General features: G+C 35.7%; 1 protein-coding gene across 1 annotated transcript in view; it reads left to right on the top strand.

The window, feature by feature from the left end:
* The window catches only part of ADAMTS19 (ADAM metallopeptidase with thrombospondin type 1 motif 19), a 280,800-nt gene that overhangs the window by 75,623 nt on the left and 179,529 nt on the right, over window positions 1–25,648 (top strand). Inside the window, 1 exon segment of the mRNA XM_032627346.1 lies at window positions 21,025–21,068. Within this exon segment, the coding sequence (XP_032483237.1) occupies window positions 21,025–21,068 (44 nt within the window).

Below are 25,648 nucleotides of genomic sequence, written 5' to 3'. Positions count from 1 at the left end.
AAGTTCACTGAAGAGTTCAATAAAATACTGACACTTTCAATGTTTCATATATTTGAAAGAATGTAAGTCTACCTTGTATACCAACACTATTGGATTTTTACTAAATTATTTATTTTAAATTTAATTTTTATTTTATATTGGAGTATAGTTGATTTACAATGTTATGTTAGTTTCAGGTGTACAGCAAAGTGATTCAGTTATACATAGACATATATCTATTCTTTTTCAGATTCTTTTCCCATATAGGTTATTACTGAGTAGAGTTCCCTATGCTATACAGTAGGTCCTTGTTGATTATCAGTTTTATATATAGTAGTGTATATATGTTAATCCCAACCTCCTAATTTACCCCCACCCCACATTTCCTCTTTGGTAACCATAAGTTTGTTTTCTAAGTCTGTGAGTCTGTTTCTGTTTTGTAAATAAGTTCATTTGTATCATTTTTTTAGATTCCACATGTAAGTGATATCATATGGTATTTGTCTTTCTCTGTCTGACTTACTTCACTTAGTATTATGATAATCTCTAGGTCCATCCATGTTGCTACAAATGACATTATTTCATTCCTTTTATGGCTGAGTAATATTCCATTGTATATATGCACCACTTCTTCTTTATCAATTACTCTGTCAATGGATATTTAGGTTGCTTCCATGTCTTGGTTATTGTAAATAGTGCTGCTGTGAACAATGGGGTGCATGTATCTTTTCGAGTTACTGTTTTCTCCAGATATATGTCCAGGAGTGGGATTGCTGGATCATATGGTAGCTCTATTTTTGTTTTTTTAAGCAACCTCCATACTGTTTTCCATAGTGACTATACCAATTTACATTTCCACCAACAGCACAGGAGGATTCCCTTTTCTCCACACCCTCTTCAGCATTTATTGTTTGTAGACTTTTTTTTTTTTTTTTTTTTTTTTGCGGTACACGGGGCTCTCACTGTTGTGGCCTCTCCCGTTGCGGAGCACAGGCTCCGGACGTGCAGGCTCAGTGGCCATGGCTCACGGGCCTAGCCGCTCCATGGCATGTGGGATCTTCCTGGACCGGGGCATGAACCCGTGTCCCCTGCATCGGCAGGTGGACTCTCAACCACTGCGCCACTAGGGAAGCCCCTGTTTATAAACTTTTTGATGCTGGCCGTTCCGACCACTGTGAGGTGATATCTCATTGTAGTTTTGATTTGTATTTCTCTAATAATTAGTGATGTTGAGCATCTTTTCATGTGCCTTTTGGCCATCTGTATATCTTCTTTTGAGAAATGGCTATTTAGGTCTTCTGCCCATTTATTGACTGGGTTTTTATTTTTTTGCTATTGAGCTGCATGAGCTGTTTGTATATTTTGGAGATTAATCCCTTGTTGGCCCATCGTTTGCAAATATTTTCAATACTTTCTCCCATTCTGTGGGTTTTCTTTTCATTTTGTTGATGATTTCCTTTGCTGTGCAAAAGCTTTTAAGTTTAATTAGGTCCCATTTGTTTATTTTTTTCATTACTCTAGTAGGCAGATCCAAAAAGATATTGCTGTGATTTGTGTCAGAGTGTTCTGCCTATGTTTCTTTCTATGACTTTTATAATATCCAGTCTTACGTTTAGGACTTTCATCCATTTTGAGTTTATTTTTGTATGTAGCATTAGAGAGTGTTCTAATTTCATTCTTTTACATGTAGCTCTCCAGTTTTCCCAGCACCGCTTATTGAAGAGACTGTCTTTTCTCCATTGTATCAATATATTCTTCCCTCCTTTGTCATAGATTAATTGAACATAGGTGCATGAGATAATTTCTGGACTTTCTATCCTTTTCCACTGATCTATAAGTCTGTCTTTGTGCCAGTACCATACGGTTTTGATGACTGTAGCTTTGCAGTATAGCCTGAAGTCAGGGAGCCTGATTCTTCCAGCTCCGGTAGTTTTTTTTCCTCAAGATTGCTTTAGCTATTTGGGGTCTTCTGTGTTTTCATAGAAATTTTAAGATTTTTTGTTCTAGATCTGCAAAAAATACCATTGGTTACTTGATAAGGGTTGCATTGAATCTGTAGATTGCCTTGCGTGGTATAGTCATTTTTACAATATTGGTTCTTCCAATCCAAGAACATGGTATATCTTTCATTCTGTTTGTGTCATGTTCGATTTCTTTCATCAGTGTCATATAGTTTTTGGAGTACAGGCCTTTTGTCTCCTTGGGTAGTTTTATTCCTAGGTATTTTATTCTTTTTGATGTAATGGTAAATGGGATTTAAAAAAAATTCTCCTTCTGATATTTTGTTGTTAGTGTAAAGAAATGCAACAGATTTCTGTGTATTAATTTTTTATCCTGCAACTTTACCAAATTCATTGATGAACTCTACTAGTTTTCTGGTAGCAGCTTTAGGACTTTCCATGTATAGTATCATGTCATCTACAAACAGTGACAGTTTTACTTCTTCTTTTCCAATTTGTATTCCTTTTATTTCTTTTTCTTCTCTGATTGCTGTGGCTAGGACTTCCAAAACTATGTTAAATAAAAGTGACAAGACTGGACATCTTTGTCTTGTTCCTGATCTTAGAGGAAATGCTTTCAGCTTTTCACCATTGAGTATGATGTTAGCTGTGGGTTTATCATAGATGGGCTTTATTATGTTGAGGTGGGTTCCTTCTATGCCCACTTTCTGGAGAGTTTTTACCATAAATGGGTGTTGATTTTTGTCAGAAGCTTTTTCTGCATCTATAGAGATGATCATATGGTTTTTATTCTTCAATTTGTTGATGTGGTGTATCATACTGGTTGATTTGCAGAGATTGAAAAATCCTTGCATCCCTAGGGTAAATCCCATTTGATCTTGGTGTATGATCCTTTTTATGTATTGTTGGATTTGGTTTGCTAGTATTTTCTTGAGGATTTTTGCATCTGTGTTCATCAGTGGTATTGGTCTGTAATTTTCTTTTTTTGTGGTATCTTTGTCTGGTTTTGTTATCAGGGTGATGGTGACCTCATAGAATGAGTTTGGGAGTGTTTTCCTCTGCAATAGTTTGGAATAGTCTCAGAAGGATAGGTGTTAACTCTCCTCTAAATGTTTGACAGAATTCACATGTGAAGCCAGCAAAAGTCCTGGACTTTTGTTTGTTGTGAGTTTTTCATCACAGTTTCAGTTTCATTACTTGTGGTTGGTATGTTCATATTTTCTGTTTCTTCCTGGTTCAGTCTTGGGAGATTGTACATTTCTAAGAATTTGTCCTTTTTTTCTAGGTTGTCCAGTTTATTGGCATATAGTTTCTTGTAGTAGTCTCTTATGATCCTTCGTATTTTTGTGGTGTCCATTGTAACTTCTCCTTTTTCATTTCTAATTTTATTGATTTGAACCCTTTTCCTTTTTATTTGATGAGTCTGACTGAAAGTTTATCAATTTTGTTTATCTTTTCAATGAGCCAGCTTTTAGTTTCATTGATCTTGTCTATTGTTTTGTTCATCTCTATTTCATTTGTTTCTGTTCTGATCTTTATGATTTCTTTCCTTCTACTAACTTTGGGTTTATTTGTTCTTCTTGCTCTAGTTGCTTTATCTGTAAGTTTAGGCTGTTTGAGATTTTTCTTGTTTCCTGAGGTAAGCTTGTATCACTATAAACTTCCCTCTTAGAACTGCTTTTGCTGCATCCCATAGGTTTTGTTTCATTGTGTTTTCTTTTTCATTTGTCTCTAGGTATTTTTTGATTTCCTCAGTGAGCCATTGGTTGTTTAGTAACATATTGTTTAGCCTCCATGTGTTTGTGTTTTTTACAGTTTTTTTTCTTGTAGTTGATTTCCAATCTCCTAGCATTGTGGTTGGAAAAGATGCTTGATGTGATTTTAATTTTCTTAAATTTATCAAGCTTGCTTTATGGCCCAGAGTATGATCTATCCTGGAGAATGTTCCATGTGCACTTGAAAAGATTGTGTGTTCTGCTACTTTCAGATAGAATGCTCTATCAATATCAATCTAGTCCATCTGGTCTAATGTGTCATTAAAGGCCTGTGTTTCCTTGTTGATTTTCTGTCTGGATGATCTGCCCGTTGATGAAAGTGGGGTATTAAAAGTCCCCCACTATTATTGTGTTACTATTGATTTCTCCTTTTATGGCTGTTAGCATTTGCCTTATATATTGAGGTACTCCTATGTTGGGTGCGTATATATTTACAATTGTTATATCTTCTTGGATTGATCCCTTGATTATTATGTAGTGTCCTTCTTTGTCTCTTGTAATAGTCTTTATTTTAATGTCCCTTATGTCTGACATGAGTATTGCTACTCCAGCTTTGATTTCCATTTGCATGGAATACCTTTTTCCATCTCCTCACTTTCAGTGTGTTTTTGTTGCTATATTTGTAGTGGGTTTCTCGTAGACAGCATGAATATGGGTCTTATTTTTGTATCCATTCGGCCAGTCTATGTCTTTTGGTTGGAGCACTTAATCTATTTACATTTAATGTAATTACCAACGTTTATATTCTTATTGCCATTTTGTTAATTGTTTTGGATTTTTGTAGGTCTTTTTTCTTCCCTTCCTCTTTAGTTCTCGTCTCTTGTGATTTGATGACTATCTTTAGTGTTGTGTTTGGATTCCTTTTTCTTTTTTCTGTGTATATCTATTGTAGAGTTTTGGTTTGTGGTTACCATGAGCTTTTGATATAGTAGCCTATATATGTACAAGATTGTTTTATGTTGCTCACCTCTTAATTTCCAATGCATTTCCAATATTCTGCATTTATACTCTCCTCACTATTGCTGGTTTTGATATCATATTTGTGTGCAGATGGTTTCCTACCTTTACTGTATGTTTACCTTTACTGGTCAGCTTTCCCATTCATAATTTTCTTGTTCTAGCTGTGGCCTCTTGTTCTCTGCCTAGAGAATTTCTTTTAGCTTTTGTTTGAAAGCTGGTTTGGTGGTGCTGATTCTCTTAGCTTTTGCTTCTCTGTAAAGCTTTTGATTTCTCTGTTGAATCTGAGGAAGAGCTTTGCTGGGTAGAGTATCTGTGGTTGTAGGTTTTACCTTTCCAGTACTTTCTGTTATTGTATGTTCTTTATATCTCTAGCTCTTCATTACACATTTCTCGTATCTTCTCAGTCTGTGTCTCCATTCTTTTCCCGAGATCTTGGGTCACCTTTACTATCATCACTCTGAATTCTTTTTTGGTTAGATTGCCTATCTTCACTTAACTTAGTTGTTCTTCTGGGGTTTTATCTTGTTTCTTCATGTGGAACATATTCCTCAGCCATCTCATTTTGTCTAACTTTCTGTTTTTGCAATTTCCATTCTGCAGGCTTCATAATTGTAGTTCCTCTTGCTTCTGGTGTCTGCCCCCTGGTGGGTGAGGCTGGTCTGAGGGGCTTGTACAGGCTTCCTGGTGGGAGTGACTGGTGCCTTTGCACTGGTGGGTGGAGCTGGGTTTTGTCCCTCTGGTGGGTAGGGCCATGTTAAGGGATGTGTTTAGTGGCAGTGTGGGCTCAGGAAGACTTAAACAGCTTATCTACTGAGAGTGGGGCTGTGTTTCCACCCTGTTGGTTGTTTGGCCTGAGGTGTCTCAGCATTGGAGCCTACAGGTTGTTGTGTGGAGAGCCACATCTTCGTGGCAAACTGGCAGCTTCCAGGAGACCTCATGCTAATAAGTACTCCCTGGTACCTCCGCCGCCAGTGTCTGTGTCCCCACAGTGAGCCACAGAACCCTCTGTTTCCCCAGGAGACCCTCCAAGACCAGCAGGTAGGTCTGACCCAGGCTTCTATGAAGTCTCTGCTTTTTCCCCTGAGTCCCAGTGTACACGAGACCTTGTGTGTGCCCTCCAAAATGGAGTTCCTGTTTTTCCCAGTCCTGTGGAGTTCCTGTGTTCAAGCCCAGCTAGCCTTCGAAGCCAAATGCTCTGGGGGCTCCTCCCAATGCCAAACCCCTAGACTGGGGAGCTGGACATGGGGCTAGGAACTCTCATTTGTGTGGGACAACCTCTGCTGTATAACTATTTTCCACTTTGTGGGTCACCCACCTGCAGGGTATGGGAATTGATTGTATCATGAAAGCACCCTTCCTACCATCTTGTTGTGGCTTCTTCTTTGTCTTTGGGTGTAGAATATCTCTTTTGCTAGGTTCCAGTCCTTTTGTCGATGGTTGTTTAGCAGTTAGTTGTGATTTTGGTTTTTTCGTGAGAGGAGGTGAGTTCAAGGCCTTCTCCTCTACCATCTTATCTCTAACCCCACTCAAAACACTTTGCATTTGTTGTCAGGCCACTAGCATTCAGCTTCGGAGCCCACTCCTCGTCAATAGAAACTCTTTTTGGGCTTCTATTTCAACGTGACAGTGGGACTCCAGAGGGGTTTGGTCACCTCTTCTGAAAGTTAGCCAAAGAGAAGCTTGAGGGTGTCTGGCATCTCTTGAAGATGCAAAACCAGTGTGGAGGCTGTTCCCTCCACTAGGACATACCCCAAGATGAGTGGGGTAAAGCTCTGGATGCTGTGGAAGTCATGGTGGCCCTGGAGAACAACCTGAACCAGGCCTTTTGGGGTCTCTAAATAATTTATATTGGACTAACTTGCATCCCAAACTCTGTTATTGTATAAGGTCTGATATTTGTTACATAATGAAAATGGAATGGTATTTAACTTTTTCAAATGGTCAAATATATGAATGTTAAAAAAAGAAATATAAGCCAGAAGATAATTACCTTTTATTTCAGGTTAATATAGATATCAGCTCATTTCATTTCCTCAGAGTTAAGCAGGTTGATGGGTAGAAAAATGGTGAGAAAATTAAGTGGGTCATAGTTATTAAGACCTAGAAAAAGGAACAGCAAAATTAAATGCAGAAAACTGTTATAAAGTATTTCAAATAAAAAGGAAGTTTGAAGCATGAATGGAAATTAGCAAAGCATGTAAGGATCAAACATTCTGATATAATAAAAAGTATGTTGGACAATGGGGACAAACATACATTTAATCCCAGCTAGCCTAGTTATGAACTGTGTGACTTAGCAAATTGTTTAGCTTCATTGATCGTTAATTTTTCATCTGTAAAATGGGTATGATAATACCATTTCACAGGATATCTGATTCAATAGAGATGATATACCTAAATAACCTACTACAATGCCTGACCCATAGTAAATACTCAATTAAAATAGTTACGTTTTTGCCACTTTTGTTTCTAATATTAAAGAATAGGGAATGGGACGTACAGGAAGCGGGCATAAGCAAATATGTTTCTGTTCTTCTGAACTACACATGAAGACTTTCTGACTCTAGCTTGTATTTCTGCAAGTAATTTCTTTTAGTCTTATGCCCATTTATGGACTAAAGAACAACATTGAGAAATTATTGGACTCACTATTGGTGTTCACAGCCAATTCCAGTGAATGGTAACCCCCAAGAATTTTTTTAAGAATGTAATCTGATACTTTGATTAGTTGGAAGAATCCTCCATATTATCAGTTTCTCTACAGAGAGTTTATATATGGTATGTTTATGAGAAGAGAAAAGAGCCACAGGAAATAACTTTAAGTATAAAGAATAAGAGTGGCATTTGCTCCTGTATAGCTTTCAGCACATTTTCTGTACTGCCTAACTGTCTTTTTTCCTGTGAATTTTTGAGCTTTCTTTATGTACAGAACACTAAAAATTGTTCAATGACTTAAACTATACCTAAGTTTAGACTGACAAAAATCTGGCACCATCATTTTCATGTCTAATTATGTATAAGATAATCCTTGACTAAATAATTTTAGAAGGAAAAAACAAATTAATAGCACTTAAATATATATAAAGATGTTAGTCTTTTCTAAAGGATTATAAGCAAAATACAGGTCTAAATCTATTTAAAGTTATTTAACAAATAATTAAAATTTAATCCTTTTAGTGCATATTTTTTCAGCTCTCTGCTAAATTATATTGTTAAAATTGTTACAATATATTTTTAAAACATGCATCTTTTTTATGGTAGAGTTTCTCTTAATGGCATTTCAGAATGACAGGGTAGCTTTGGAAAGAGACTATTTAAAATCATTTTATTGTGGGGGGGTCCTCTAAGAAATCAGCTTATACTAAATTTTATCTTGTTTATGGCTTTAAGTGTGTTTTATTTGAATAAGTTTAACAAATATTAAAGTTTACTTTACCAAAAAAATTTTTATGAATTGCTTTTGAAAAAATAATAGAGCAGCAAATAATGCTGTTAATGAGTGATTAGGATTTTCAGTGAACATGTAGACCTCATTTTTAATTTTTAACCTGAATGTCATGTCATATTTTATAATAATTTTATATGACAGTCTTCTTAAATATACTTTATTTTATTATAGTACTAAATATTTCTGAAAGAAGAATTTTTAGTGCTGTATACAATTTCTAGTATTATTTGTCATCACATAAGCTATTGTATAGGCTTATTTCAAACTTCTAACTTGTATTGCCCACCACTCCAATATAGAGAAGTTAGATTCTCAGAATGCATTAACCACAAAGGGTTTTTATATATTTCTCTGCTGATAAAGTCTTCCTTCCTTATCCTCACAGTAGTTGGTTTTAGAAATACTGCTTATGAGACTAAAGTGGATGATAATCATAATTTGATTACTGATTCATATTTTTCTCTTCTTATTAAAAATGCAACACATTATAGAAATTTTAGAAGTCCAAGAATAAAGATAAAACATGAGCCTATAATCCCACTATGTAGGAATAATTATAGCTAACACGTTTAAGTATATTTCTCCAGTTTTATTTCTACATATTTCTTTAGCCAAAAACATATATTTATAATATTTGGAGCATATTCTACATGCAAGTTTTGTCTCGCCCTACCAATACCATGACATTAATTTCATTCCTTACTTCCAATGCCATTTTTTCTCTTCAGAACTCTGAAAATAAAGAATCCCCTGCATCCATTATATATATATTTTTTATGTTTCAAAGCTTTAAAAGCCTAACTCCTCTTCATCATTACCTTCCTTGTTGCTAGCCTGCCCTAGCAGTGTAACACAAGTATTTTCTTTTTAAAACAACGTTGTATGATGTATTTCATATATTAAAAAATAATAATAATACAATTAACACCTGCATGTTCACTCCTCCATGTACAGAGCAGAACACTAACATGGAGTTGAAGTCCTCATTTTATATACTATTTTATAATACATATTTTCCCTTAAAATTCTATTCCAAACATTCCCTTGTCCTTAAGTACTTCTTTAGGAAATATTGTAGAATAATTCTCTCCCCCACCACCAAAATAATGCATGAACATCTGTGGTAGAAATTGTCTAAAGGTAACCAATGTTTAGTTGGTGTGTGTATAGCATGAACTTTGTTTCATGCTATACACAGTTTTCTCTATATTTTTAAAATTAATTATTTATTTTTGGCTGCGTTGGGTCTTTGTTGCTGCACATGCACTTTCCCTGGTTGCAGCGAGCAGGGACTACTCTTTGTTTTGGTGGGCAGGCTTCTCATTGCGGTGGCTTCTCTTGTTGCAGAGCACGGGCTCTAGGCACGCGGGCTTCAGTAGTTGTGGCACATGAGCTCAGTAGTTGTGGTGCATGGGCTTAGTTCCTCCGTGGCATGTGGGATCTTCCTGGACCAGGGCTTGAACCCTTGTCCCCTGCATTGTCAGGCAGATTCTTAACCACTGCGCCACCAGGGAAGTCCCAGTTTTCTCTGTTTGGCTGTTTGTTTGTTTTCTTTAACTTTACATTATGTCTTGCAAATCTTCATGTCATTTGTTGTGGAAGGGAGACTAATATACCCCAAAGAGGTCCCCTCTTAATCCCCAGAACCTGTGAGTATGTTCTCTTACATGGTAAAAGGGGCTTTGCAGATGTGATAAAAGGATGTTGAGGTGAGAGTATCCTGAATCATCTGCATGGGCCCATGTAATCACAAGAAAATGCAAGCAAACAGATTTTACCTTAGAGCCTCTAGAAGGAATGCAGCCTTGATGACACCTTGATTTTAGCCCAATAAGACCTATATGTGGCTTCAGAACTCTAGAACTACCAGATAATACATGTCTGTTGTTTTTTATTTTTTGTTTTTGTGGCACGTGGGCCTCTCACTGCTGTGGCCTCTCCCGCTGCGGAGCACAGGCTCCGGATGCACAGGCTCAGCGGCCATGGCCCACGGGCCCAGCCGCTCTGCGGCATGTGGGATCCTCCTGGACTGGGGCACAAACCCGTGTCCCTGCATCGGCAGGTGGACTCTCAACCACTGCGCCACCAGGGAAGCCCATATCTGTTGTTTTAAGCCACTAAATTTGATGTAATTTGTTACAGCAGCAATAGAAAGCCAACAAACTCATATTTGGTCTATATCATTTGGAGGGAGGAACAGACATACTGTTTTACTGCATAGAAGTATCCTAATTTATGTGACTACTATGTATTTATGTAAGTTTCTGAATTTTCACGTTTAGAGAAAAATATATAGACATCTATATCTGTATATGGTTGTAAATAGGTACTAGTATTTATTTAGGATAATTACAGGGTACTTGATCTTGTGTTTAGAAAGATAATCTTCTTCATTGTCAAATACTCATAAAATGCAGTTGAACTGCATGTTTGCCCATAGGCTAGGGTAGCATATTAAAAGAATGAACTGAAGGTAGTCATACCTAGGATTTGTGAGAATATTCTAGATAATATTCTCCAGCAAAACACATAATAACCTGTGTCTTGTAATTTCAGTTTGCTGGCTCAAGTCAGTTTATAAAATAATTATTCGTCCTCAGATTTTCAAAACTTGAACTACTACCGAAGGACTAAATATGTCCTTTGTATGCGTAAATATGTACTCTGTATGATTTTCAAAGATAAGACAAATTAAAGCATTGTTATTTCTAATGTATCACTTATTTATGGATAGAAAACTAAAGCTTCACTGTCTAGAAAGGATTTCTGCTCAAAACCTAATGAAAAAACCTTTTGGGAGGCAAAATTTGCTATAGTTTTGCTAAGCCACTTCATGTTTCATGGAAAAAAAGATTTTTGTACACTTCCTAAACCCTTTAGCACAAATGTTAACTTCAGTTTTTTGCCCCCTGTTAAATAGGACTTAAAATAGGGCTTAATAGCTTGCTTCTGGTTTTTGTTTTTTGTTTTTTGGAAAGCAGTAGGAATAAAATCTGTGGTTGAAAATAGACAAAAAAAAAAAAACCTGTCAAAGGAGTTACACATATATAACATATTGATAGATACTGACATAAATCTATCTTTACTCACCTGTGGGGCTAAGGCTTATGTGGAGGATCACTTTTCTCCATATCACTGCTTCCAGTGCTCTAATAGTGAAAATTAGCCCCAAAAAGGGAATGTTTTATCTCTAAGTGACCTACCACCATTCATCAGGAAAGTCTAAATGAGCGGTTTGAGTAGTTGAGGAAAAATTCCTTTTAGTTAGTGTAGACATAGATTATCAGATCTTTAGCTTTGCAAGAAAGTTATCAAAAATAAGATAAAAATTTTAATCTCCATGGATTCCATGGTCTTATCCATATTTGACAAACTGAACTCATAAACAGCCTAGTTTCTAGTGAATGCTCATCTTAGGTCCTTATTAAATGTTGTATGTTACGTGAGCACATCAGTAGGAAAAGATTTTCGCTCAGCTATTAATTTTGATTTCAACTAAAATGGATAATGTTCGTATAAATCCAAACCTATCTGCAGTAATATATTTGTTAAATTGTTCTGTGTGATGCAATGAAGTAAATAGTTTAAAGCTGACCTAGTGCTGTGGGCTAATAGTAACAAAAACACAAAACACGTTATCCCAACAGTCAATGCCATGATTTCTTAGTGTAATTTTCACATTTCTATGTGAAGTTATAGAGAAGGTACGAGTCTGTGTCATGTAAATACTCTTTAATTTAGAATTTAATTTTATTAATGATAGTTTTGCCTTTCAGTATGTACTGAAATGCTTTCAGTACAATACTTCTGAAAGTTAGTTTCAAAATAATGCCATTGGCAAGTAAGATAGAAAATTTAATAAAATATAGACATGGCAGAAATACATTAATTTAATACAAATAATAGAATAATTGTTGAATGAATCATTTATAGGTATATCCCAAGGCACTATAAAGTTCTACAATGAGACTTATTCTCAGATGCATCTTCATTCTTGGAAATTAAAGGCTACATTTCATTTTTTTCAGTATAAATCTGAAGTTAAGCAGAATTTATTGGCCTTCCCAGTTGCCAAAGTCTAACAGTATCATTTCCATAAACTCACATAATGAAACTCTGTGATGTAGACTTCAGGCACACTGAGCCAAAAATGAGCCAAAAATGAGAGAATTTGAATCAACGTGATCACAGGTCTAGGCAGCAAGCAAATCTCTATCACCCTTACCCCTCAAAATCTTTGAATGTATGAAATTAAGATTACATTATTTTGGTCCTCTGTAAAGAAGTGTACAGTTGAAGAACTGAAGATTAAGAATTACAGTCTGATCTGCAGTTTTTAAATGCTGGTGACAGTTTGCTCTACAGTTGTACTGAAAGGTATTTCCAATGCTTTTGGGTAAAAGACCTTGAATTTTTGAAAAAATGTGCTTTATTCATTTGTTTGCTAAGTGAACAGAAATTGGCTGTGTGATGGACTCTAAGTGCCCTTGACAATAAGCAGTGCATTTCTCATAGTTTTATCATGTTGTTTAGTTACAGATGAAGTCCCTTGTTTCACATTACGTAAATCAAAGTCATCTTGCAGCCTCATGCATTGATATGATGTATCGTACATTTATAAAAAGCACAAAAAATCCCTTTCCCTCTACATCTGAATATACTTTACACTAAGTGATTCTTGGCCCTAAGGTGAAGATTTGATTTTATGTGGTTCTTTAATTTTCTGCATTACCATATTATTCAATACCATCTGTTTTGGGTGTTTCTCTCTCCATTTGTTTGCTGGCAAAGGCTATTGCAAAATAGAACTATCCATTATTTAATACAATTCCCCAGGCTTCTTCCTCACTGATCCTGGGCCCCTTACATATTACAGAGGTGATTGTGTGTCATTCTCTTCTTTGCCTTCAGAGTAGAAGCCTTTTTTATTTTTCTTTATATTCCTCTTATCCAGTGCTTGGCATGCAAGAAGCCCATAATGAATCCTATCGTATAGTTTGCGCACTACACAACAGTAGAGGGAGCCATTTACGTTGTTGTGTATGTAAATGTACCACTAGAATTAAGCAGTGTACAACCTATACAACTAGGCTTGGTGTCCTTGTAACAAATTTGATTTCTAGATCATCTGATGCAGAGAAAGACTAAATATAGCCGGTCTTTTACTTGTTTCAAAAATGTCAGCAGACCTTTTCCATTCCTCTTCATCTGTAATTATATTCAGACTCTGAATATGTTGCACGACCAGGAGGTATATTTTCCATTATCATTTGGTATTGGTTTTGAGCCACAGAGACCAACACTGAGCACAAGAAGAGGTTCTTTCTGGATTTTTTTGATAAGTGGAGAAGATTCTGTGTAGTACTCAGAATCAAAGGAAGAACTGAAGAACCAAGCATCAAGAAAAACAGTGAAGAAAACAATAGAAATCTCTACCCCTGCGTTTGTATGATCCAGGGCCATTCACATTTTCTTACTATACTGTCTACTTTAGATTCTCTGAAAATGTGTGTTTGCATTGAAGGGGGTGTTATATGTGTAATTTCTGTGATTAGAAGTCAGTGACCAGAAAATATGACATATTTGAAGGAGGTTTCCCCAGTGGAATGATGCTGGGGGTTGGCAATAGTTAGGGTAATCTATTGCAGTGGCTGTCAAAGAATCACTCAGCTTTTTTAAAAAAACCTTTGATTATAATCCTGGGAACAAGATTAATTAAGAGCAGTCTATTTTACCCAGATTCTTAAGGTTTTCAGTTTTGTATCTTAAATATTGAAGGCAATGCCATCCACTAGTTTCACTTGGAAGTTTAGGATAGGGTAGCTTGAGTGGTTACATTTATGAGATAAAATTTGAGTGCATCTTCCCTCATTTTTCTTGAGATGTTCTTCTAATTTTTGTATGTATTTTCAGAAAAATACTTTTTACCAAAAAGGCATAAATTTTAAGACCCTTCAGTGCTGATGGGCAATCTGATTATTTGTTTCTATTAAACTTTTTTTCTTTGCTATTTCCTTTCATTCAGTTGGGACAGTAGATTTTTTAAGGCATATGCAAGTGACGTTCATTAGGATTATATACCTTCTGTATATAAAAGATTTTGTATAGAGTGAAGATTAATGTATCAAGTGGTAATAGCCCCAATTTTCAATTATCCAAGATGGATTAACTAGTTTATAGATTTACCAGAATAAAAAATAACAGCATATTTGAGAAAAACATTAAAATTTTTACAAATTACTGGAAACATGTACTGTTTATCTTGTTTACAAATACACAGTAATCTGTAGACAGCAGAATGTAACACTACATTGTATATATTGCATTTTGGGTGATGACTCTCTTCCTTGCAGTCAGATGAGAGGTCTCTGCAGTAGGCTTTCTCTAGAACAAAGATACCTCTGACATGTATTATAAAAGGAGAGGCAGGAGAAAACATGGCCACTACAACAAACCAAATCCAAATATTTACAGGTGGAGTTAAGTGAGGAAAGGAGGGGAGAAGGGATAATGTACAAAGGAGCCTGAGTCTCTGTCTTTCTTGAGTCCTAGTGAAATACTGGAGAAGCGTTCTTAGCTAAGAGAATTAAAGGAATAATCTTCAACTAATTATTTATGAAGCAATTCATGTGATAAACTCTCATACTTGTATTGTTTTGTTATTTTTAACTGCAGAATGGTAAATGCATTCCTAACTGTTGGTGTGATTTAAATGAATTAAGTTTATCATAAATCCATTTCGTCCCTTGTGTTAAAAACATATTATTTAAGGTTATCTTTATCGTCTTTATCTGGACTTTACCATTCTTCCCTTTACTCTAGTAATCAAGAGTTGATTTCTATATCTGTTTCATAGAAATCATCTTTGTCAGAAATTTGCCTGAAGAAATAGTAAAAAATTAGAGTAATTAATTATTGATGTTAAATTACTTCACTCCATAGTTAATTCATACCCTAGGCTAACCACACATTTCTTTCCATTTCCAACCTTATGGAAGAAAGATGACAATATTTTACCAATCACTAATTTTTACAATAATTTATAACTAATGTAATCCCTATTTGTAGAAAGATATCTTTTTTTTTTTTTTTTTGTGGTACACGGGCCTCTCACTGTTGTGGCCTCTCCCGTTGCGGAGCACAGGCTCTGGACGCGCAGGCTCAGCAGCCATGGCTCACGAGCCTAGCCGCTCTGCGGCATGTGGGATCTTCCCGGACCAGGGCACGAACCTGTGCCCCCTGCATCGGCAGGCAGACTGTCAACCACTGCACCACTAGGGCAGCCCTGTAGAAAGATATCTTTGAAAAAGTACTTCATCAGTTGAGGTCAATGTGAACATCTTACTGAGGGAGTTCAGTCTTTTAAAGAGTTTGGTAAAAGTAGCTGCATCATATAAAATGTAAGAATAGAATAAGGCCTATGTATATTAAGATCTAATATTAACAATAAATATGTTTCAGTATGCTTAATTACTATATGGTAGGTCACAGATTGTGTTCTCTTCTTTTAATTATGTGATGATCTAGCTGACTAGATAATCAGAAAATGTTCCCATCATTGACATCTAGGAATTGTAGAAAAAATATAATAGAAGTCCTTTTACACGCATAGATGAGCCAAAAACAAGAGGGCTCTGGCCAAAAAAAAAATGCAGTAAGCTTCTGAAGTAATGTGATAGTTGTCCTGGTAGGAGTTTGTTGGACTTAAAAATCTGGGTTCTTGGGTTTATCTCCCACATAAAGAAAAAACATTGTGGCTTTGCAAAGTGGGAACTGAGATGATTGTATACAGCCAGAACCCTTGGGTACCTACACCCTTTTTTTTTTTTTTTTTTTTTTTTTTTTTTATGCGTTACGCGGGCCTCTCACTGTTGTGGCCTCTCCCGTTGCGGAGGACAGGCTCCGGACGCGCAGGCTCAGCGGCCATGGCTCACGGGCCCAGCCGCTCCGCGGCATGTGGGATCCTCCCAGACCGGGGCACGAACCCGCGTCCCCTGCATCGGCAGGCGGACTCCCAACCACTGCGCCACCAGGGAAGCCCGCCTACACCCTTAATAAAAGTTGGATCTGGTATAAAAACTTTGCAAACAAGCACAGGTTGTCAACAGGAAGCATTCTTTCTATCTCATCCATGAACGCATGTTAGGACAAAATGGCTCTTTTCGGTATTCATTACCATGAATATGATCCAACATTGAAGCACTTAGTGAAAGCATATGCAAAACTGCTGTGAAAGGGCCCTCTTTCAACTTTGACCTCACAAGGCAACCACAAATAAAGTACAACTAAATGAGTTCACAATAGGATTCCAAAACACAAAGTGACAACATATCCCACTGTAAGAGCCAAGAAGCATGAAAAAGAATATTTTAAAAGACTGACAGAGATGATAAAAAAAACATGTTCACATGATTAAAAACACACAAATTTCAAAATGTGAGAGAAAGGTGTTTTGGGAAAAAAGAGATGATTTGAAAATTGAGGAAAATAAAACATATAAAAAATGTACTTAAATATCTCAATTTCAGAGTTGAAGAGCAGAGTAGATGCAGCTGAAGAGAGCACTAATGGATTGGATGATAGAGCTGAAGGATTCTCCCAGAAGGCTGCCTAAAGTGGTTAAGAGATGGAAATACAAAAGAGTGCTTGAGAGTTATTGACATCAGAATGAGAAGAGCAAACATATACCTAAAGGAGTTCTAGGAGAAGAGAGTAGAGAGAATGTGAGAGGAATTAGATAAATAGATAATGGTTAGAATGTTTGTATGTTTGTGGATCTTCAAATTGAAAGACATACCAAGTACCAAAGAAGATAAATAAAAAACTCAGGACCTAGACACATCTTAGTGGGACTGCAGAACTACAAAGACAAAAAGAAATCTTAACATTAATCAGAAACAATGTTACATGTCCATTATATCCAATAAAAAATTAATTAGAAACCAAATCAATGAAAGAAGAGCAAGGTGATTGCAGACTTCTATTTTTATAAATGCTAGAATAAAATGAAATAATATCTTCAATGTGCTGAGGGCTGATAAAGTCAACCTACAATTCTATAGTCAGCTACTGTTCCATTATGAATGAATGCAAACTAATGAGAATTAAGGAAACAGTATCTGGGCCAGTTTAGTATTCATAGGTCCTCACTGAAGGAGGTACTGAAGGATGTACTTAAAGAATAACAGACTCTCTAGAAAGTAATGATACAGAGATTACTGAGAAAAGAAATTGCCAAATATATAGGCAAATCTAACTGAGCACTAATGGTTTAGAAAAAACTGTCTAACTTGAGAGTTTAAAAACTGAGATGGAATTACAGGAATGCCTTGGAGATATTGTAGGTTTGGTTCTGGACCACTGCAATAAAGCGAGTCACGTGAATTTTTTGGCTTCCCAGTGCACATAAAAGTCATGTTTACAATATACTATAGTCTATTAAATGTGCGAGAGCATTATGTCTAAAAAATTTTACATACCTTAATTTAAAAATACTTTATTGCTAAAAATGCTAACCATCCTCTGGGCCTTCACTGAGTCATAGTAGTAACATCAAAGATCATTTATCACAGATGACCATAACAAATATAATGATAATAAAAAAGTTTGAAGTATTGTGAGAATTACTAGAATGTGACACAGAGACATGAACTGAGTAAATGCTGTTGGAAGAAATGGTGCCAACAGACTTGCACAATGCAGAGTTGCCACAAACCTTCAATTTGCAGAAAATGCAGTATCTGCTAAGCACAATAATACAAAGCACAGTAAAATGAGGTATGCCTCTATAGTGTCAGATAAAAATAACATGAAAGATTGAAGGAAGAGATTGGATTAAAAGTGTTTGATATCCTTACCTTTTTCAAGAAGAGACCAGAGATACTTTTTAACTTGAAGCATCTCGAGTGAATACGGTACACAGAATAATGTCCATGTTCTAATCTACAAAACCTGTGACTGTTATACAGCAAAAGGGACCTTGCAGGTGTGATTTTGTTAAGGATTATTGAGATTGGGAGATTATCTGGAATTATCTAGGGGATCCTAATGTAATCACAGGGTGTGGGGAAAGAAGGAGGCAAGAGAGTGGGAGAAAGAGATGTGGTGATGAAAGTAAAGGTCAAAGTGATGCAGTTGTCAGCTTTGAAGATGGAAGGGGACTATGAGTCAAGAAATCCAGGCATTTATAAAGCAGAAACTAACCATTGTAAAGCAATTATACCCCAATAAAGATGTTTTAAAAAAAAAAAAGAAATCCAGGCAGCCTCTAGAAGCTGGAAAAGGCAAGGAAACAGATTCTGACCTAGAACTTCCAGAAGGAACAGAATCATGCTTACACCTTGGTTTTAGCCCAGCAAGTTCTATTTCAGACTTCTGATTTGGAGACTGTAAGATGTGTTAAACTGCTAAATTTGTCAAAGTTGTTATAACAGCAATAGAAAACTAGTACAGTGTACTTTAAAATGTAGAAGTAACTGTAGATCAAACACAATCTAATGTTATTTTTCAAAACAGTAGCAGAAGAATGTGGAAAATAAAACTGCATATGAACAAAGACAAAAACAGAAGAAAAGGACAACTTGGTAAATAGCAATCACAAAAAATAGAGAAATCCAAATATGTTAATTAGAAATATTAAATTCACTTATATAGTATATAATGAGGTTTTATAATTTTAGTCATATGCTATTTATAAGAGAATTTATGAGAATTAGAATTAGAATTATAAGAGAATTAGAGGAAATGAAGGTGAAAGTAAAACAAAGGAAAATATATGCCAAGCAAATATTAATGTTTTACTAATATATTAATATTTGTTAATGTCAGATACAATAGACTTTAACACAGAAAACATTAAAAGGGATGAGTAGGGTTTTACACAGTAATAAAAACAATAATTCAAAGTAAATAATAAAAATTTAGAGAGAGCTTCGACATAAACAGCACAAATTAGTAGAATCACAGGGAAACATCATCAAATTTATAACAATGGAATTTTAAGAGCTCTTCCTTAGTAGCAGATGCAAAAATAAATTCAAAATTTCTCATTCTGTTGAGCAACTGTGTATCTGGGCTTGTTATAGCTAGATCTAATGAACATGTATAGCTTTGCTCCAAACTAATAGAGAGTATACATTTTAAACATGCACAGAATATTTATAAAACTATGCATAGAGTTGTGGATTCTGCTGGATGAGCCAAGCAAGATATGGATTGAAAACTAACCATTGTAATTACCGATGTAGATGTCACTGGGGACAGTGAAAGGAGTGTTACACTTAATTTTTAAAGATTTTTTGGGGACTTCCCTGGTGTCGCAGTGGTTAAGAATCCGCCTGCCAATGCAGGGGACACGGGTTTGAGCCCTGATCCGGGAAGATCCACATGTCGCGGAGCAACTAAGCCCGTGTGCCACAATTACTGAGCCTGTGCTCTAGAGCCCACGAGCCACAACTACTGAGCCTGAGAGCCACAACTACTAAAGCCCACGCGCCTAGAGCCTGTGCTCCACAACAAGAGAAGCCACCGCAATGAGAAGACCACACACCACAACTAGAGAAAGCCCATGCGCAGCAATGAAGACCCAATGTAGCCATAAATAAATAAAATAAAATTTTAAAAATAAAGTTATTTTTCATTTTGGAATGGCATTCAGATGGCTATAATAGAGGAATAAAAATAGTTTTTTCCTTTCTCCTTCACACACAAATTGTCATATTGTTTGTTAAAAATTCTATAGAACCTAAATGCTCATTACTAGGAAATTGCTTAAATTATGGCACAGGAATAGAAGCAACAGCAACAACAAAAAACAGCAAAAACATCAACAACTGACTTGAGAGCTTTCTATGTGCCTGGCATTGTTTTAAATGCCTTGTATGTGTTAACTCATTCAAACCACACAGAAAACCTATGTCTTAAGTGTTTTATACATGTTAAATCATCTAAGCTGTACAATAAATCTATGTGGTGAATAGATATCATTATTACCTCTATTTTTTAGGTGAAGTGACTGAGACAAAAGAAGGTTAAGTAAATTCCCTAAGGTCACAAAGCTAGTAAAAGGTAGATAAAAAGTTCTGCTTTCATATAGTTTCCCTTTAAAGCTCATTACTAGTTAGGGAATGTTCTCTAAGATATGGTAGTTAAATAAAGAGAAAATTATAGAATTTTATTCACGGTGATATCCCACCTGTGTAAAAATACTAATTTCCTCATGCCTTTATTAAAATTATCAGTCTGTTGCCAATCTTAAGATATAAAATGTTATGTTGTTTTAAATTATATTTCTTACATTTAAATCTTCAATTTTGAAATTATTTTTATGTCATGTGAAGTAGGGATCTTAACAATATTTTTCAAACAGAAAACCATATCCCTACACCAGATATTTTTCTTGTAATAAAACAATGAAATACTCTAAAATTCAAAACAAGATGGAATTTTTATGAAATATTGTATAGGAAATAGGACATAATGTTTTAGGATTGTATCAGGTAAAAATTATAACAATTTAATTCTCACATTTTCTTAGAATTAAAAATTAGTTAATCTTATTTCCAGTTTTATTAAATTCTTAGAGATAAAGAGTATGGTTCAGGGCTTCCCTGGTGGCGCAGTGGTTGAGAGTCTGCCTGCTGATGCAGGGGACACGGTTTCGTGCCCCGGTCCGGGAAGATCCCACATGCCGCGGAGCGGCTAGGCCCGTGAGCCATGGCCGCTGAGCCTGTGCATCCAGAGCCTGTGCTCCGCAATGGGAGAGGCCACAACAGTGAGAGGCCCGCGTGCTGCAAAAAAAAAAAAAAAAAAAGAGTATGGTTCAGTTATTCATTATAACTATTAAAAATGAGTCAGTCACATACTCTGTGGAAGAAACAATATTTTCTATTTTTCTTTCTAGGAAAGATTTCTGTGTACACAAAGATGAACCATGTGATACTGTTGGTAAGTGTACATAAAAATTTTTACAGTTTGGAGGAGACCTGGGGAACTTGAACACGTCATTTGTTTAAATATAGAAAATTATTTGAAAGTGCTAGTTTGAATGAAACACTTTTAGAATGTCAGTGATATATATTTTCAACTTATATGTTTGTCACCACTTCAGTTATTAATGAGACAACCTGAGGACATGTATGTACTATATATTGGAGAAAAGTTTAAATGATGCTTTAAGAATATCACAAGGTCTTTTTTGTGTTTCTTCCCCCAGAAATATACCCATGGATTCAATAAAATTACATTATTATTCATAAACTGAGGCACAATATGTTAACGTCAGTAGGATTGACCTTTTTCAGGCTAATGGATTTGTTTTTGAGTTATACATTTGAAGTTCTTTGCAGACTGTGAAAGAAAGTCCATCTAATTTGCCTGACAAATGAGGATTTTCTGTACATAAAGTAGCAAATTTTCTATATTTTGTCCTGGATATCTAAAATCCCTAAAATGTAACCATATAGCCAGTAGGATCCATGAACCACAGTTCTTAATTTTGAGAAAATACCACATTAATGCTAATATAAATGCATGTATATAAATTTACCTATCTAAACAGATAGATAGCTAAAACTGTAGATAAATAAAATTATATAACTATTTATATATATGTTTAGTCTTAAGACACTATATATATGTATAGTGTCTTTTGTTTTTTTATTTTTGGGCCGCACTGCGCGGCATGTGGGATCTTAGTTCCCCAACCAGGGATCGAACCCGCGCTCCCTGCATTGGAAGCGTGGAGTCTTAACCACTGGACCACCAGGGAAGTCCCTGTATGGTTTTAATAAGGTATTACTATTGGGTTATTGGTAAGGTATATTTAAGAGTCATGATTTGGTTTTGATGTGTCATGTGGGGTTCATTACTATAGTGTAGTGTGTATTTTAACTTAACCATCGTTGAGGTGTTATTTATTCCTTGTGAGGCGAACAATAAAAAAGTGGCAAAAACAGAATAAATTAAGTACCACTGGTGCTTAAAAAAGTAATTCTAACTAGTTCTGTTAACTTAAGTTCTCACTAGCCTCCTCAGATGATTAAATCTGAGATAGTAAGTGGAAAATAGTTATAATAGTATGAAGCAGATGATGATGGAATCAAAGGATTGTTTGATTTAGAAGGGACTGTAAAAATAAAATGAGCTGGACACCTAAGGAAAAGCTGAATTGATTTAGGGATGATCTTCCTAATGTTAACTAACTTGCTTCCTGCAGTTTTGTTGTCTTCTTGCCTGAATCTTCAGAAATTAAATCTTGATATATAGCTTTAATCAACCTAACCATGGAAGCATTTGATTACCAATAATGCTTGTCTCAAAATAATTACCTTTCCTCTACTTAAACAACTATGTTGCCCCTAAAACCTTCTCTTAATATAGCCAGATCAACTTCTTGCCTTAGTAGAGCATCTGAGAGAAATCAGCAATTCGGACAGTATCTTCCATAATTATGGACTCTCACCACCTCTTTACAGCATGGATGCATGGACTAAGAAAGCAGTTACTAATGTGAGGCGAACCAATTTCTCTTTGACTATGACTACGTTTTATATCTTGCTAAATCTTCTAATTGAAAATAGCATGCATATTCATGCTGTGAAACATTTTCTGGGTTGAAGCACATTTGAATAATGAGGTAGCTTGGTATATTTGGAATTATTAGTATAATTAGAATATATATGGTTCGGTAGCACAGTGGTGTAATCAGTCCCCAGCTCTGTTCATCTTGTCCATTAAGAGCTTGATAAAAACTAGCTTTAAATATTATAGCATAGGATGTGGAAAGTCCGATGCCCTTTCTGAGATCTGTGTTTCTGAGTGCTTAGATTCTCAAGGTCTTCTCTGGCATCACTAAGTCCTAGTTTTCCCCTCTGTATCTTGTGGCATTTCTTTTTCTCATCCCAAATATGAGACAAGCGTCTTTTTTCATATTTAGTCTTGAGCAGAGTAAAAATCTGAGATATTTCTTTAGGGGACATTGAATGAAAACCTCTAACAACCAAATCAGAAGAGTAGTCTCTTTATCCCTATCCCTGTCCCCACACAAAAAATCTTTTCACATGAACCATACTTATGCCTAGAGTTATAATACATTGGTAAGATTTATAAAGACATTTGTGTGAAATAGACATGGCGGTTGCCACCCTATCACTCATGCATCCACCACTGTGCAGCCGTGATGCCAGGTAGAAAAGGATACTCCTCTACAGTTGGGTCATGATTTGTCCAGGCCTATCAAAGGGATCGTTTCAGGACCTCAGGCCTAAGCAGTCAGCATATGGAATTGCTATGGTTGGGACATGCGACCTGTAACCTATGTCTGCTTCATGAAGCTGAAGAAAGAAACATTTTTCATGGTTGAAGCTTGGTCATGTCTGTCCCCACTGTGTGTAAACAAGGAAGGATGCAACCATGATTACTATAATAACAAAGGAAACTAGCCTTCAGATGAATCTGAATTCATACACTGCAGAATGGAGAGATGCAGGCTGCCTTTATCCTTAATGACATTGTTGAATTATGGCATCCTCCACACCTTGGACCTGGTCTAACCTTTAGGCTTCTGAATGTGTAAGCCAATAAATATCCTTATTATTTAAGCCAATTTAAAGTTTTCATTTCTGTAGCTTGCAGCCTAAGGCATAGATCTTCCCTGATACTCATATACTCTTTTATAAGAGAAGAAGAATATGGGGCAATATTAATAATATCCACTCTTATTAAGAGAGTGCTGATAAACTGCTCTGTGATTTGTCCCCCAAATTAAATAAGCATGTGTAGCCTACTGGTGATCTTAGCAGCTCTCAATCTCTAGCATAACAAAACAGAAGAGATTTAGAGCTTAAATCAATTGAATATCTGTTGACACACATTTTTAAATCTCCTCATGTATATTATGGGTTTTTTTTTTTTGTCAGATGCTTAAGTTCATATATCCCTTCTTTCTTTTATCTATTTCTGATGTGAAGTCAGTCCATTTCACGTTGGATACTATAGTGAAAATACTGAAATAGAGGAAGGAGAAAGGAAAGAAGTGGATTTAGTATTTATTAGTTTGGATAATATGGGCCTGAATGGTTACTTTACCATGAAAATTTCCCCTACTCTCCTACATGTAGTGAGAGGGGAAGGACAGCAGTTAAAAACTTTGAATTCTGGTTGTTAATTTGAATTGTAAATGGAGAGAAATGCCTATATTTTAAAAGCAATGTAATACTTATACTGTGCATTGTAACTTGAGCAACACTTTAATGGACATTTTCTCATTTATTTTCTGAAACTCTCTAGCTTTGTTATCATTACTGCTTTACAGATGAAGGAAACTCTGAAACAGAACAGAGCATCAATTTTGAAGTCAGACATCTAGATTTAAATCAGTGCTCTGCTATTTATTACCTACATGAATGTGGGCACATTATTTAACACCTTGAAAGTTTGAATTGCTCACCTTTAAAATAGAGCCTATGTTATTGACCTCACAAAGGCAGAGAGTTTTTAATTGGCACTGAGTAGGCACTAGTTTCTATCACATCCTTTTACTCCCTGCAGAGAAGTTGCATATTTGTCCAGCATCACTGTTAGTAAATGCCACATGGTGCTAACCTCTGTCTCAGATCTTACTATAATGAGAGGCAGCTTTCCTTTATAACATGATGCATTTGTTAATCGAGGACAATACAACTAGAAATCTGAAGGTGAGAAAAATATCTTTGAATGAAGTTTTAGAATAAAATTGTATATATTAAAGTATATAAAGAAATAGCTAATATAAGCTTGGAAGTAACTTTTACTTACCAGCATTTAAAATTTGAAACAATAAGATATTTTGCTTGTTTACTGATGCAGAAGATATGTGCATTTTAAATGAGCCAGGCCGTATCAGTGCTATGGAATATTATAAATAAATGTTTCAGTTGATAAGTTATACTTATTTATTAAGCTTATGTTTGAAAAGCTGTTTAGAGGGTAAAAGTTGTTTTACCACCTCCTCAAGCACATTCTTTCCTGTGGTTTTAGTTAGGCAGATTAGTAGATAGGTATATAGATACTGGGAGGAAAAAAATGCTATTAAGTGTTTTAATCAGCAAAATATCAATTCTCAAACATATGTGTGTTCATCTTTTCACATACCTGAAATTGAGATTAATTTTGTAATCAGTGGCCTATTAGAATTATGTCATAGTTTCAGTCAAAGTTTTTTAATCTTAGGTTTGGATGAACTATGGTGCTATCCTTAAATTGAAAGAGAAATAAAGTATAATTCCAGATGCAAGTCCCAACTATTACTACTGGTATTGCTAGTGAAGTTGCCTTACTTTCTGTGGCTGGCAGAATAATGGTCCCTGAAGATGTTCATGTCCTAATGGACCTGGAACCTGGCAATATGTTAGGTTACATAGCAAAGAGAAATGAAGTTTTCAGGTGGAACTAAGGCTCCTAGTCAACTGACTTTAAAATAGGGAGATTATCCTAGGAAGTCTGGTATGCCCAATGTAATCACAAGCGTCCTCAAAAGGGGGAGAGGG

The sequence above is a fragment of the Phocoena sinus genome, chromosome 3, assembly GCF_008692025.1.
Source record: "Phocoena sinus isolate mPhoSin1 chromosome 3, mPhoSin1.pri, whole genome shotgun sequence".
NCBI classification, from domain to species: domain Eukaryota; kingdom Metazoa; phylum Chordata; class Mammalia; order Artiodactyla; family Phocoenidae; genus Phocoena; species Phocoena sinus.
The sequence above is the reverse complement of the archived record's forward strand: the minus strand, read 5'-3'. Positions and strand labels throughout refer to the sequence as shown.